This window comes from Cibotium barometz, chromosome 59 (assembly GCF_041138505.1).
Source record: "Cibotium barometz isolate CiBa-2024 chromosome 59, ASM4113850v1, whole genome shotgun sequence".
NCBI lineage: Eukaryota > Viridiplantae > Streptophyta > Polypodiopsida > Cyatheales > Cibotiaceae > Cibotium > Cibotium barometz.
In genome coordinates, this window is record NC_141104.1 from 19,674,109 (window position 1) to 19,686,717 (window position 12,609).

The 12,609-nt window shown below is 41.5% G+C and overlaps 1 protein-coding gene and 1 pseudogene across 1 annotated transcript; one reads left to right on the forward strand and one right to left on the reverse strand.

The window, feature by feature from the left end:
- Window positions 1-3,065: 3,065 nt before the first annotated feature.
- LOC147605568 (uncharacterized) lies at window positions 3,066-9,360 on the forward strand. Its single transcript, XM_086793627.1, has 2 exons — window positions 3,066-3,510; window positions 8,125-9,360. The coding sequence occupies exons 1-2, from the start codon at window positions 3,066-3,068 to the stop codon at window positions 8,289-8,291; spliced, it is 612 nt and encodes a 203-aa protein (XP_086649753.1). The 3' UTR covers window positions 8,292-9,360.
- A 1,472-nt stretch (window positions 9,361-10,832) lies between these two features.
- LOC147605569 (UDP-glycosyltransferase 85A1 pseudogene) lies at window positions 10,833-11,546 on the reverse strand (annotated as a pseudogene).
- Between the last annotated feature and the right edge of the window lie 1,063 nt (window positions 11,547-12,609).

Genomic DNA, 12,609 nt, shown 5'->3' on the forward strand with positions numbered 1-12,609 from the left:
TGCTTCATTTATAATAATATGTTTTATCATTGTAATGTAGGAAAGCACCAAGTACAGAACATGGATGTGTACTTGGCTCCTCTTATTGCAGAGATGCAACAACTATGGGAAGGTATTGAGATGTTTGACATTTCTCGAGCAGATGAAAGTTGTAATTTTAATCTCAAGGCCATTCACACATGGACCATCTACGACCACCCTGGACTTTCATTGGTTTCAGGTATGAGGACTAGATACTACGACATCCCAACTGATGTCTAAATTTGAGAGCACCTGACGCTTATCCTTGAAATGTTTTGTATGACTAATACACACAAGAGTTGTAGGTTTATCTACAAAAGGGAAGAGGGCCTGTCATACTTGTGGCCTTGAATTGGATTGCGAGTACAATAAAAGTCTGCATAAGTGTGTGTATCTATCATATAGATGATTTTTACCCATGGACCATGAATTTAAGAGAAAAAAGGCAGATGAGTTCAATGGTAAGCAGAAACACAAGGGCCACCTCATATTATGCATCCCAGGGATTGGGAAGTTGCATGGCGGCAAGCAATACATCAATGAAAAATGCATCAAACATCTGCACGGGGTGAAAAAGGCAAGCTTGAAGCTCATGGCTTAAAAGCATCAGTTTCTAACATTTCTATATTTTATAGTCTTGAGTATTGGTCTAAGTTAAAAGTTGTTCATTTGTTAGATCCCATGCATATTTTTAAGAATGTGTCCAAGTCTCTTTAGAAGCATTTTAAAGGTGAGAGGGACACATAAGTGATGCGTGCAGACCTTGAAGCATCGCAAACTAAGAGCCATTTATGGAAGAATAGTGACAGCTATTATGAAGAAGCTCCATGGACATTGAAGAAAAACAAGCATAAAATAGTACTCGATTGTGTACTCGATTGTATGAAAGCCTTTCAAACACCCACTCGATATGGCGGGTCATGGAGGTTATTGTTGGACTCGAAAGAGAAAAAATTGTCTAACTTGAAGATGCACGACTATCATAACTTCTTGAAGCATGTGCTTCCTCTTGTGATTCAAGGTTTTTTGACTCCAAGCATTCAAGACATCATATATCGATTGGGTGAATTAGCCAATTATGTAACAAAAATTTTGATGCCATGCCTTTGACATTATCTTAACTTGGCATAACATATACTAATGGATTGGAGGGTATCTCATAGGTTTGTCACCCTAAAAGAGATTGACCCTACAGACTTTTCTCGAATGCAAGCCCATTCCATTTGTCTTTTGTGTCTCATGGAGAAGGACTACCAAGGGGCTTCTTTGTTATACAGGTACATTATCTAATTCACCTAATAGATGAGATGTCCCTTGTTGCAGGAGTAGCAAGTTCTTGATGGATTTTCTTCTTCAAGCGATTTATGAAGGTGGTGAAGGCCTTTGTCATCAAAAAACCCGACCAGAGGGATCGATAGCCCAAGGATGTCTTGTACAACAAACAATGTTCTACGCCACCGAGTCCATAGTTCAAATAGATCCAGGTGCACCAAGGCTATGGACAGATGACAAGTGTAAAAAGGTTTTAGGTGAGGTCCTATGTGGCAAAGGTAAGACGGTAAAGCTTTCTTCCACAATGCGTACTCAAATAAATGAATTTGTCATCCAACAATATGGAAATTATGTCAAAGTGGGTAACCCTATATGCTGAGACTACAAAAGAACATGCAATATGGAAATTATGTCAAAGTGGGTAACCCTGTATGCTGAGACTACAAAAGAACATGCAACAATATGGAAATTATGTCAAAGTGGGTAGCCCTATATGCTGAGACTACAAAAGAACATGCAAGAATAGCTTCAAGAAGACAAAGGAAGGGGAGCAACTTCACACCCTTTCGACAATGGATATATGCGAGGTTGGAAGAAGAAGCTAACAATGGTAGGCATGTCAACCACGACAAGTTTGAGCTAGCTTGCGGATGTGATCACCATGTGAGACTATTGCAACTCTTCTTATTTGTCTTGACCTCCTGATGACTATCTGTTTCTTACATCTGCATTCTTGATGTTTTTCATGCAAGCCACTTTCCATAGCTCCATGTGGGCTTATGGGTGGCATTTACATATTGGAGTATTGACTTGCATCATGTCACCATGGACTCTTGTATAGTAATAGACTTTGAGCAAGAATGTCAATCAAGCGTAGCTGATGCAAATCCAATGCTTGCAAAGGTAGGCTATGTAGGTATTCTAGTGAAAATCTTGGAGGTCGGTTACAGAACCTTCAAGCAAGTTTTGCTCAAGGTGAAATGGTATCAGATGAAGTATTGTGGTTTAGGAACTATGTTTAGATGGCAGTGGATTTTACGCCATTGACTCTACGAGATATGTGAGCTCTAGTGTTGAGCCTTACGTGTTTCCAGTCCATTGCGAGCAGCTTTCTTTTTTCTAGATCCAAGCCAAGAAGGATGGAAGTATGTGCTACATGTGAATCCTTGTTTGGTACGCACTATCCAGGAGCCAAATGAGGTGAGTGATGCTCCCATAGAGGTAGTAGACAACACACTAAGCAAGGATGTAGTTGATGCGAGTGACTCACATGCAGACATGGATAGTGATGGGGAGGATTCAATCCTAAATGATGGGCAAGACATCCAAGACAATGACATGGAGGATTGGGGTGGCATTGAGATCCATCTAGAGATTGAAGAGGAGGAGGCCTTGGCATATGAGTAAGAAGACTTTGAAGTGGAGGGGGACTTACACACAACAACATAGAGCATGTAGAACAAATCCACGTAACTTCTTAACTTAATAAATATCTTTTAAAAAACATGATTTCTTGCCTTGCCTTGCCGCGCCGATGCTTCAAAGATGAGCTTCATGTCTTGCTCGATTAGCTTTTCATTCCATCCGGCTCTATACTCCTCTCTAAGTTGTTTCTTTATTTGATTTATAGTTGCCCTTTTTTGTTGACTTCCATGCCAAAAAAACAAAGTAAGAAAATATAAGAAAGCACAATATATGACTCATTACAATTGCACTTTTAGAGAAAGCTTCTTTAAAATAACGCAGAGTTGAAATACTTACTCCCAATAAATATGGATGTCTGGCATATAAAGCAACATCATCTCCTCCAGTTTGCCCCTGAAGGAGCGGCCAAGGATGTCCCGCATGATGCAGCCAAAATATGGCATGATGGTCAAGTGCACCATGCTACCGCTAATCGAGATCATCGGGGTAGTGAGAGTGGGAGGAGCAGTAGTAGTGGAAGCAGAAGCAGTAATGGAAAGAGGAGCGGTGGTGGGAGTGGGAAGAGCAGTAGTAGTGGAAGGAGAAGCAATAATGGAAGGAGGAGCGGTGGTGGACGGAGGAGCGGTAGTGGAAGGAGCAAGAGTAGAGGATGGAAGAGTAGTAGTGGAAGGAGCGGCGGTAGCAGGAGCAACAATAGTGGAAGGAGCGGTGGTAGTGGTGGGTGGCTTGGTACCTCAAGAGGGCATGAAATACATGAGCCTAGAAGTGGGCCCCTGAAACAAATAAGCAATTGTAAGTATTTTAAGCATTTTTTATGCATGCTCATTTGTGTATACAAAGTACGGTCTCTCATGTGTGCAGGAAATTACAAAGATTAATAGGTTTTACGGTCCTTCATGTACTTATCTATTCACATATTTTATTAAATCCAAGGCAATACTAACATTTTTGGCTGAAGGAAAGAGAGCTCTAGCTTGGGTACTTCCATCTGCATTCATCACAGATGGAAGTAAGGGGTTTAACTCCCCACTCTCTTCATCTCATGGTCTTGCAAAAAAAGAGCCAATTGTGGGCAGGTTTGGGGAAATGAGCAGCAATTAGAACATGAACTAATCTTTGATATGAACTATCTAAATCCTGGACTAAATCAGTAGTTAGAACAAGCATTTAGTGCATTATCAATAGCAAAAGCATCGGCCCAGTGTATTTTTGGCAATTCGTCGTGTGAGAAAACAATATTTTTCCCAACCCTAGAAAGGGATTTTTCTAGCTATTTTATGATTTATTTGGGTTTTTTATTTTGGCTGCTGCCCTACACCTTTTAGACTAACCGACCAGCACCCCCCCTCAGTATATATAGCCTTGCCTATCATTCATCATTCATGTACCACTTCATTGTTATATCCAGTACCATATGGCCACATCATGGGACAACAGCCTACCCTCTGTTTTGCAGGCCACAGTGGGACAGCATCCCTCTCTGCTATTATCAGGCTTACATCAATGCTTACAATAGGCTACATCAGCACTCACATCAGCGTTTATCATCTGAGCCTTACATCGTTTACATTAGCCTGTCATTTGCATTTACCTCTCTCAGGCTTACCTCTGCGTTTACATCAGGTGTACATCAGCGTTTACTTCAGCACACCATCTGAGCTTACATTAGTGTTTCATTATTAGCAGACATCAGTGTTTACATTAGCACCTAATCTGTTGTCATTTGCATTACACATCAGCGTTTACTTCACCCTGTCTCATCGGGCTTACACATCAGCGTTTACTTCACCCTGTCTCATCGGGCTTACACATCAGCATTTACATCTTAGCTAACATCAGCCTTACATCAGCTTGTCTTCAACGCTTACGTCAAGACTGACATCAGTGTTTATCTTTAGCCTTACATCAACCTTACATCAAGCTTATATCAGTGCTTACATTAGGGCTCACATCATTGCTTACATCAGCATATCATCTGCGTTTTACCCACAGGCCATGGGACAACAGCCCCTTCTGCTATACAGAGAGCATATCAGCGTTTTTGCCTCAGCTCTCACCATCAGGATAGCAGCCCACTCAACAACCTCAGGACGACAACCCACTCTCTGCTTAGCTTCACCATCGACATCATATTAGGCACTAGTGATGTGAGAGGGCATGCAACCCGCACAGTGATGTGAGAGATGTATCCTGCACACCAACAAATGGGATTTCACAAATCGGGAATTCGGATGATGTTGTGAGAGGGCATGCAGGCTACACTTTGATGTCAGAGGGCATGTAGCCAACACCAATGATTTAAGAGGGCATGCATCCCACACTAGTGATGTAAGTGGGCATGCATCCCAAACAGATGTTATGAGGGGGCATGTAGCCCATGAAACAGTGATGTGAGAGGGCATGAAGCCCACACCAATAGATGAGAATTGACAAACCTTGAGAGTTGGCTGTTGCTTATTTAAAAAGCCATGGTGATGTTGTTTCCAATGATGAGGGAAAGTGGGTATTCACACGGCAACCTCGAAGGCTATCCCATGAAGGGAATTTGGATGATGTTGTGAGAGGGCATGCAACCCACACCAGTGATGTGAGAGGGAATGTAGCCCAAGCAAGTGATGTAAGAGGGCATGCAGCCCGAGCAAGTGATGTAAGTGGGCATGCAACCCAAACAGATGTTATGAGGGGGCATGCAGCCCGACAAGATGATGTACATTGGCATGCAGCTCGAGGGGGTGATGAGAGGTTTTCAACTCATTTGAGAGATACAGAAGATCTTCATGCATTGTCAGTGGTATCTCCGCCTTCAAGGTATGATCTTGCTCCGAGAGTTCTATCCAAAGTGGAGGGTGTTGCACAGGAAATCATCCCTCTAGAACTGGGGAACTGGGCACTGTCGCATTGTAGATATCATGAGGATAACTTATAGGCTGTACACACTGGACATGACTTATTTAATCCACATGGCAGCCAAAGGGTGGACTCTTGACAATATTTGGGCCATCTTCAGCAGGTAGGCGCCCCCTTCTAGACCTAAAAGGCACATGTGGGAGATAATATTTACGGAGGAGCTCTAATCTTGAGAGCAGACTCCAATTTTATGTGAGGCACCTGCTTTTCTAGTGCATGGGAGCTGGTCAACTGTTTCTACAGGCTGTTCTCACAGCCATCTACCGTGACATAAACCTCACGAGTGTATGTGAGATGTAGGTTGACTCCTCCTAAATGCTCCCTTCTGCTGGTCGACTGGCTTATAGCCTTGAATAGGGGCTGGACAGGTCATAAAAATAGGGGAGAAGAGCTAGTTGGAGGGGTTGGATAGGTTTTCTACTGAACAAAGACTTTCAGCTTTATGTATGGCTACTAGTCGTTGCTTTCTGGGGTTGTGAGGGCTGGTCGACTATTGAAAACAACTCTTCAGAGCTGGTCGACTTGCTTTGTGAGCCATACAGGAGGAAGAAGGTGAAGACACAAGGTTGTTCCGGGCTGATGCGAGAGTGCTATGGGGTGGTTGCAGGATCAGGGTGCCTAGTTTTGTCCACTCAAGCACCCTGTAAACAGTAAAAAAATAGGCACTTGTTTAGCTTTAGTGGCCAATCTCTCCTAGCTAATGAAGGAATTTCCTTTCAAGTTCTTTTGTTGGAACATCACATAAAAAGTTGGGAATATAGTTTCATAATTTGATTAAGCATTAGATAGTCGAAAGTCCTCATTTCCTTTGGAACAAAGTCAATGTATATACGCTGTCCCGAATTTGGACTGATTCCATAAAATGCTAATATCTTTTACATATAAACTTATATAAGATTCCCACTTTGGACCTTATATCTTCATATAATACAGATCTTAACTTGATTTTTTGAGAAAATTTTAATCTATCTCTCTATTTTCTTTAAATATTTCAAGGTCTTTAAAATGTTATAATATATGCCACTTTTTGTACCTACAATAACTACCACTTAAAATGCTCAATCTTGTAAATGAAAAGAATGGTAAATAGTGAGACATTAGTAGAATGTGGTGCTTAGTCAAAATTGCAAATCCAATGGTTGGATTTTTAATTATCTCTTTTCCAAAATTCTTCCAGGCTATCAGAAGGCCTTCAAATATTAATAATCTAATTAGTAAAATTACATTTTTGATGTAAATCATCTAAAACTTATAGGGACTAGTGTACTTGTAATGGTGTATCTATGAAAAAAAATTTGGATCTCTAGGTATGAAAAGATCAAATTTAAAACATTTCATCATTTTTTATTAATTTTGATTAAAATTAGACTAATTTATATTAATTTACGTTATATTGGATTAATTTGAGTGTATGTGTATTTTCTATTAGTTGCTTGATCTCTTTTGAAGTACCTTGCTCTCCTAGCATTGTCCCAGTCCAGCATAAACTGGACAGAACTGGACACCCTGATCTTGCAACAACCCTATGGGTTGTCCATAGTTGTCGTGCATGTGCTTGATACCGGAAGTGCCTTCTTGTGCTGAGAATTAGCAGCAAAATTCTACATATGTTTTTGTTTTGTTTTCATACGGTACTGGAAGAGACAAGTGCTAGCCAATGGAGAATACGTGGGCACCCGTGAAGTTGTATTTGGAAGCCAACTCCTTTTTTGGTAATCTAACCATAAAGGGGGATTTGGAAGCCAACTCCTTTTTTGGTAATCTAACCATAAAGGGGGGTCCATCTTTTGGCCCCCCTAGTGTGGTGTACTATGCTTGGATTTTCACATAGTTTGTGCCTTCTATGATGTTGGATATGGCTATAAGGAGTCATTATCTGTGAGAGAAGGTTGGGATTCTGACATAGCCGTCATAATATTCTCGTGCCTCAAAAGCGGTTACTCTTGGTTTAAGTAGCAGTGAGTGTGTGGAAAGATTTCGTGGCCCTCCTTTCTTTGTAGGGGAACTGTTGCACCCTTGTAGTTTATTCAGTATCATTCACTCGTAGAGAGTGATTTTGGGACACATAAATTCTTTCCTTTCTGAAAATCTGGTAAACACATTATGGCCAGCCAACCAGATCATTCTGTGGAAGACTCTATCACCTGTATTTGATGTATGCGGGAAGAGGATAGAGACATGGTTCATGTTGGGGCTTTGACAGATAACGATCCACCGTTGTCTGCTAGGGCTGAGGATTAATAGGACATTGATGCTTTGATGAATTATCTTGAAGAGCTCTATGCTTTGCAAAGGGACCTAGGTGGTCATTGAATCAAAGTCTCATGTCAAGGTTGATGTGGTCACTTTTCATGCAATTGTCCAATAGATGGGAATCGACAAACCTTGAGAGTTGGTTGTTGCTTATTTGGTTGGCTCTAGCACTTGAATAAATGTATTGTCACTATTGTTTGTTCATTGTTTAGGACACAATGTGTTTAATTCTTCTATTCTCTTCAGCTCTCAACAATGTCAAGTTCAGCATTGGCGTGAAGGGCACAAACAGGAATGCCATGATTTGGAGAAACAGTCAGTTAGCACTGCTGCACAATCAAATGCTGTGGCGAATGGTTCGGGATTCCCTGTTGCCAAGGACGATGATTCAAATGCAAACAATACCTCAATAGAAGAGAGATTGCCAGCAGCTCCTTCAAAGCCATCAAGAACCTTAGAGACAGTTACGACAGACGAAAGTCTCCCAAAACCTTACAAAGTTTGGAAAATAAGACGTGCATGTTTCCAAGAAGGAATCCTTCACACAAACATGGCATATGCATCTTAGGAAGATCAATTACCATCTCCTGTGAATGAAGTTTGACAAGACTGCCAGAATTGATGTGTCCTAACCTCTCATGCCACAAGTGGGTGTCATCAAGAGCTGAAGCATCTACTGCATGAGCCTGTGACAACCTGTCTACTATCAAAGAGATCAAGGGTATATAAACCCCTTATCAATGTCCCAGAAATGACAATGGTACTACCATGCCTCTGCAATCATAAACTACACAATGGTAGCCATCAAAAGTAACTCTATATCCAGCAAGAGCAATGGATGAAATAGAGATAAGATTCTTTTTTATTCCTAGAACATACGAAACATCCCGAAGAGTGACAGGATCACCAAAAACTGATGTAATCTCAACTTGCCCAATACCTCTCAGCATATGAGGAATCATTGGCACATGCAACCCCCTTTAGGTGCATCCCGTAAGAAAATAAACAAGCTTTTGCATGAGGTTATGTGCTTTGATGTACCACTTTCAAAATACCAAGTACTAGTAGAACCAGAAACCAACAGGCATGAGTCATTAAGAGATGGATTATAGTGGCATGTCATTAAGAGAAGGATTATAGTGGCATGTAACAGCAAATTCCCAATCATTGTGAGCAATATTGGATGATTTAGCCTTGTCCTCTGTAGTAGATGCATCTGTAACTGCAAGACCAGCTTCCTTCTTTTTCTTTTCAAAAGTACTCCACTTTTCTATAGAGTGGAGATGTAGATCCTACAGTCTCATGGAAGGTGTGTACTTTGCCAAAAAAAAGAGGGTGGTCTTGGAATTCCTAATATAAAAGAGATGGTTGGATAGGATGTCTATAAAGTGGATCATTAGAAGCTTGTCCCATGCTAATGAGGATTGGGCCATTCTTTTGCATCACCATATTTCTTCCTTTTTAGTGGTTGGGCTGCCTAGATGGAGGAACCATTGTCCTACCTTTTCTCACCCTTTCTATCAGTAAGGTTGCATTTAAACCCAAGGGAAGTGAACTGGTCAGGAATTTGTGGAATGTATGGAACAATTTTAGAAATTGGATCAATCTATCTGATAACTTGAGGTTTAAAGCTCACGTATTTCATTTGGATTCCATATGGTTCTTTGTAGTGCTTCAAAATGAAATAGGGAGGGAGCTATTTTCAACTGCCTACAAGCTGCACAACAAAGGTTTGTGTACGTGGGGTGACCTCTCGAATTGTAATCATCAGAGGTGGTTGTCTAGAAGAGAGTTGAAAGAAATGTTTCGGTTGAATTAAGATGATTGACACTTTGTTTTAACAAGGTTTCACTTTGGAATAGAGAGCTGGCTCAATGCATTCAATTGAGAGGCCTCTTCTCAATTAGGGCCATCACCTGGTAAGGTCATGACAAGTTGCTACCGATTTCGTATTTTACAAAGATGAACTTGTCATCTATGCTCAACAACAAGAGATGGTTGATTAGCTGGAACAACTATCAATGGTGCTTCAGATTTGAGCATTCGTGGTCTTAAGTGATCCCCCAAAAATGTCATGTCTTCTTTGGCTCATTTGGCATAAGGCCCTCTTGACTAATGGTAGAGCTTTGAAGTTTGGCCTAGGAAATGGTTGGTGTAAGATGTGCATGTGTGACATTGAATCCATCCCTCACATCTTTCTCACCTATGGGAAGATTCAAGATGCGCAGTTGTTTCTCCAGCAATGTCTTAGTCCAATCCACCCAAAAGCCCTTTCATGGAAATAAATTCTTATTGGAGAAGCTCCTCGCTGTTCTATAGGACTATGGAATGCTATTAGAGCATTCTATTTATGGTCTATTTGGTTATTCAAGAATCTTCTGTCTTTCAAAACAAAAAATCCAATCTTTTGGCAAGTCTGAAGCTTCACATGAATGTGGAGATCAAGAACAGCTTGAAAGAATCAAGAAAGAAGTTGGCTGCAGATATCCAAGACTTGGAACTCTCTCATTAGTATTTTATGGACGTGGACAATGCCAATGCTGATTACTCTTGCTAGAAGCTACTATTTTGGGGAAGAAGAAGGAAGTGGTGGCATCCTTGATAAAGGACATTGGAACTAGTACAGTGGGCATGTTGAATTAGATGCTTAAGCTTATTTTTCGGATAAGATGTTTGTATCTTACCTAGATTTCCTTCATGATGTGGAAAGGACTGATGTTTTTTTTTCTCTACTTTTAATATAATTTTAAGGCCTTTAAAAAAATGAATGTAGCAATCTTTCCAAAAAAATGACACAATTGAATCATTGTATCAAGCAAAGCACCTTTGTTGTATTTTTAAGCTGCCATGAACGAACACATACACATACACACACACATATAATTTTTCCTTTTTGGAGTTTCCCATGTTTCACATATAATTTAAAAGTACGCCAATTCTCCTATTGTTTTAAATCAAATGGACGAAGTGAGTGCGTTAGTTTGTGGAACCATGGGATGCCTTTCTTGCGGGCGATGTGGAAGCCCAACCTTCGTGGGGAGCAGACGAATGTTCTTGGTGGAGGAACCTCCATAGCTAGCACGAGCCCTTATGGCTGCCTCTCTCCATTTGCACGCATTCTCCTCGGCCTCGCTTTTGATGTGGCCTTGCATGAGGTCTTTGACCTTTGCTTGTAGTTCAATCCTGGAAACATATCCTAAGCTGTCTGCTGGCTCAAGGCTCGGCCCTATTTTCCATGCGTCGAGCATACAGCGGTTGTTGAGCATTTGGTCGGCGTAGAGGGGCCAGCCAAGCATGGGGATACCACGGCAAATGCTCTCGAGGGTGGAGTTCCATCCGCAGTGGGAAAGGAAGCCGCCCACGGAGGGGTGGGAGAGCACGTAGAGCTGGGGTGCCCAAGGGACAATTCGGCCTTGGTGATGGGTGCGCTCTAGGAAGGCGCTATCGGGGAAGGGGGCTGAGTGGAGGGGGAGAGATTGTGGGCGGAGTACCCACAAGAAGGGTTGTTGGGCGGCCTCCAAAGCGGCGGCGAGCTCGTAAAGCTGGCCAAGCGACTGGGGCAATACCGTGCCAAAGGAGATGTAGAGGATTGAGCGGATTGAGCGGGGCGGCTGAGTGTCCAGCCACTCCAGGCAATTGTGTTGCTCCGGCCAGAGAGAGGCCGCCATATTGGCCGCGTTGGGCGTATAAGGGGAGGAGCTGCTGCAGGTTGCCGGCAGTAAGGGGCCCACGGTGAGAACAGAACACTCCTCGCGCCAAGGTCAGGAAAGGCCCGAGCTCGTAGCGCTTTAGCGCAGGAACGCCCGCTATTATGCGATCGATTAACCTTCCTCATCGGGGCTTTGTAACCTCACTTTTCTTTAAATATATTCCTCTGTTTTAACAAAAAAAATGATGTAATTGATTATAATGATGATTAATCAATCATAACAATGATTAATTAATTGATTATAATGAGGCAGCCGTCTTGACTCTTGATGATAGATTACCTTCCCGTGGCCTGTAGCCCTTGCTCCAACGTGCAGGCGCACCTAGCAGCCGACTGCGTCCAGAAGGCCACCTAAAATTGACGGGTGTCTTACAATCATGTATTTTTTATCACTCCTTTTCATACTACTTAAAATTTTCAAATGACACCCTTCCAATGACAAGCATTATTTTAAAATGAAAGGCTTTTTTTCTTTCAATAAAACTACCATAATATATTAGCAATATTCAAACTCACAAACTTCTTTTCCACAACAAAATTATCACATTGATCATAAACAAAGTCCAAGTATTATCTTAAATTTTCATGTACAAGGAAAAAAAATTCAATAGCAAAGTAGATAAGATTCAAGCCTACCTATGATAGGAGAGATGATTTGGCCTCGAATAAGAACGTCTCCAAGATCGCAATCTCCAACATTGTTGTCGATGGTGAAGACTTGTCCCTTTACCACAAAGACAGAGAGTAGGGGAGTTGAACCCCTTTACCACATGAAGTTGCTACACCAAGCTCTCTTCGGGAGAAGGGGAGTTGGTTCTCTTCACCATAACCATGGAAGAGAACCGACTCCCCCCCTCCCACACTAGAAAGTTAGTACAAAGTAGATAAAAATCAAACAAAATATAAATGTTTAAATTTTTTGATTTAAGATAAAACTTAGGTTTAAACTCTTACCAAGCACCTTGAAGCTTATGATACTAAACTAGTCATCATACACATGAATGAGTGAGCTTAGAAAAAAG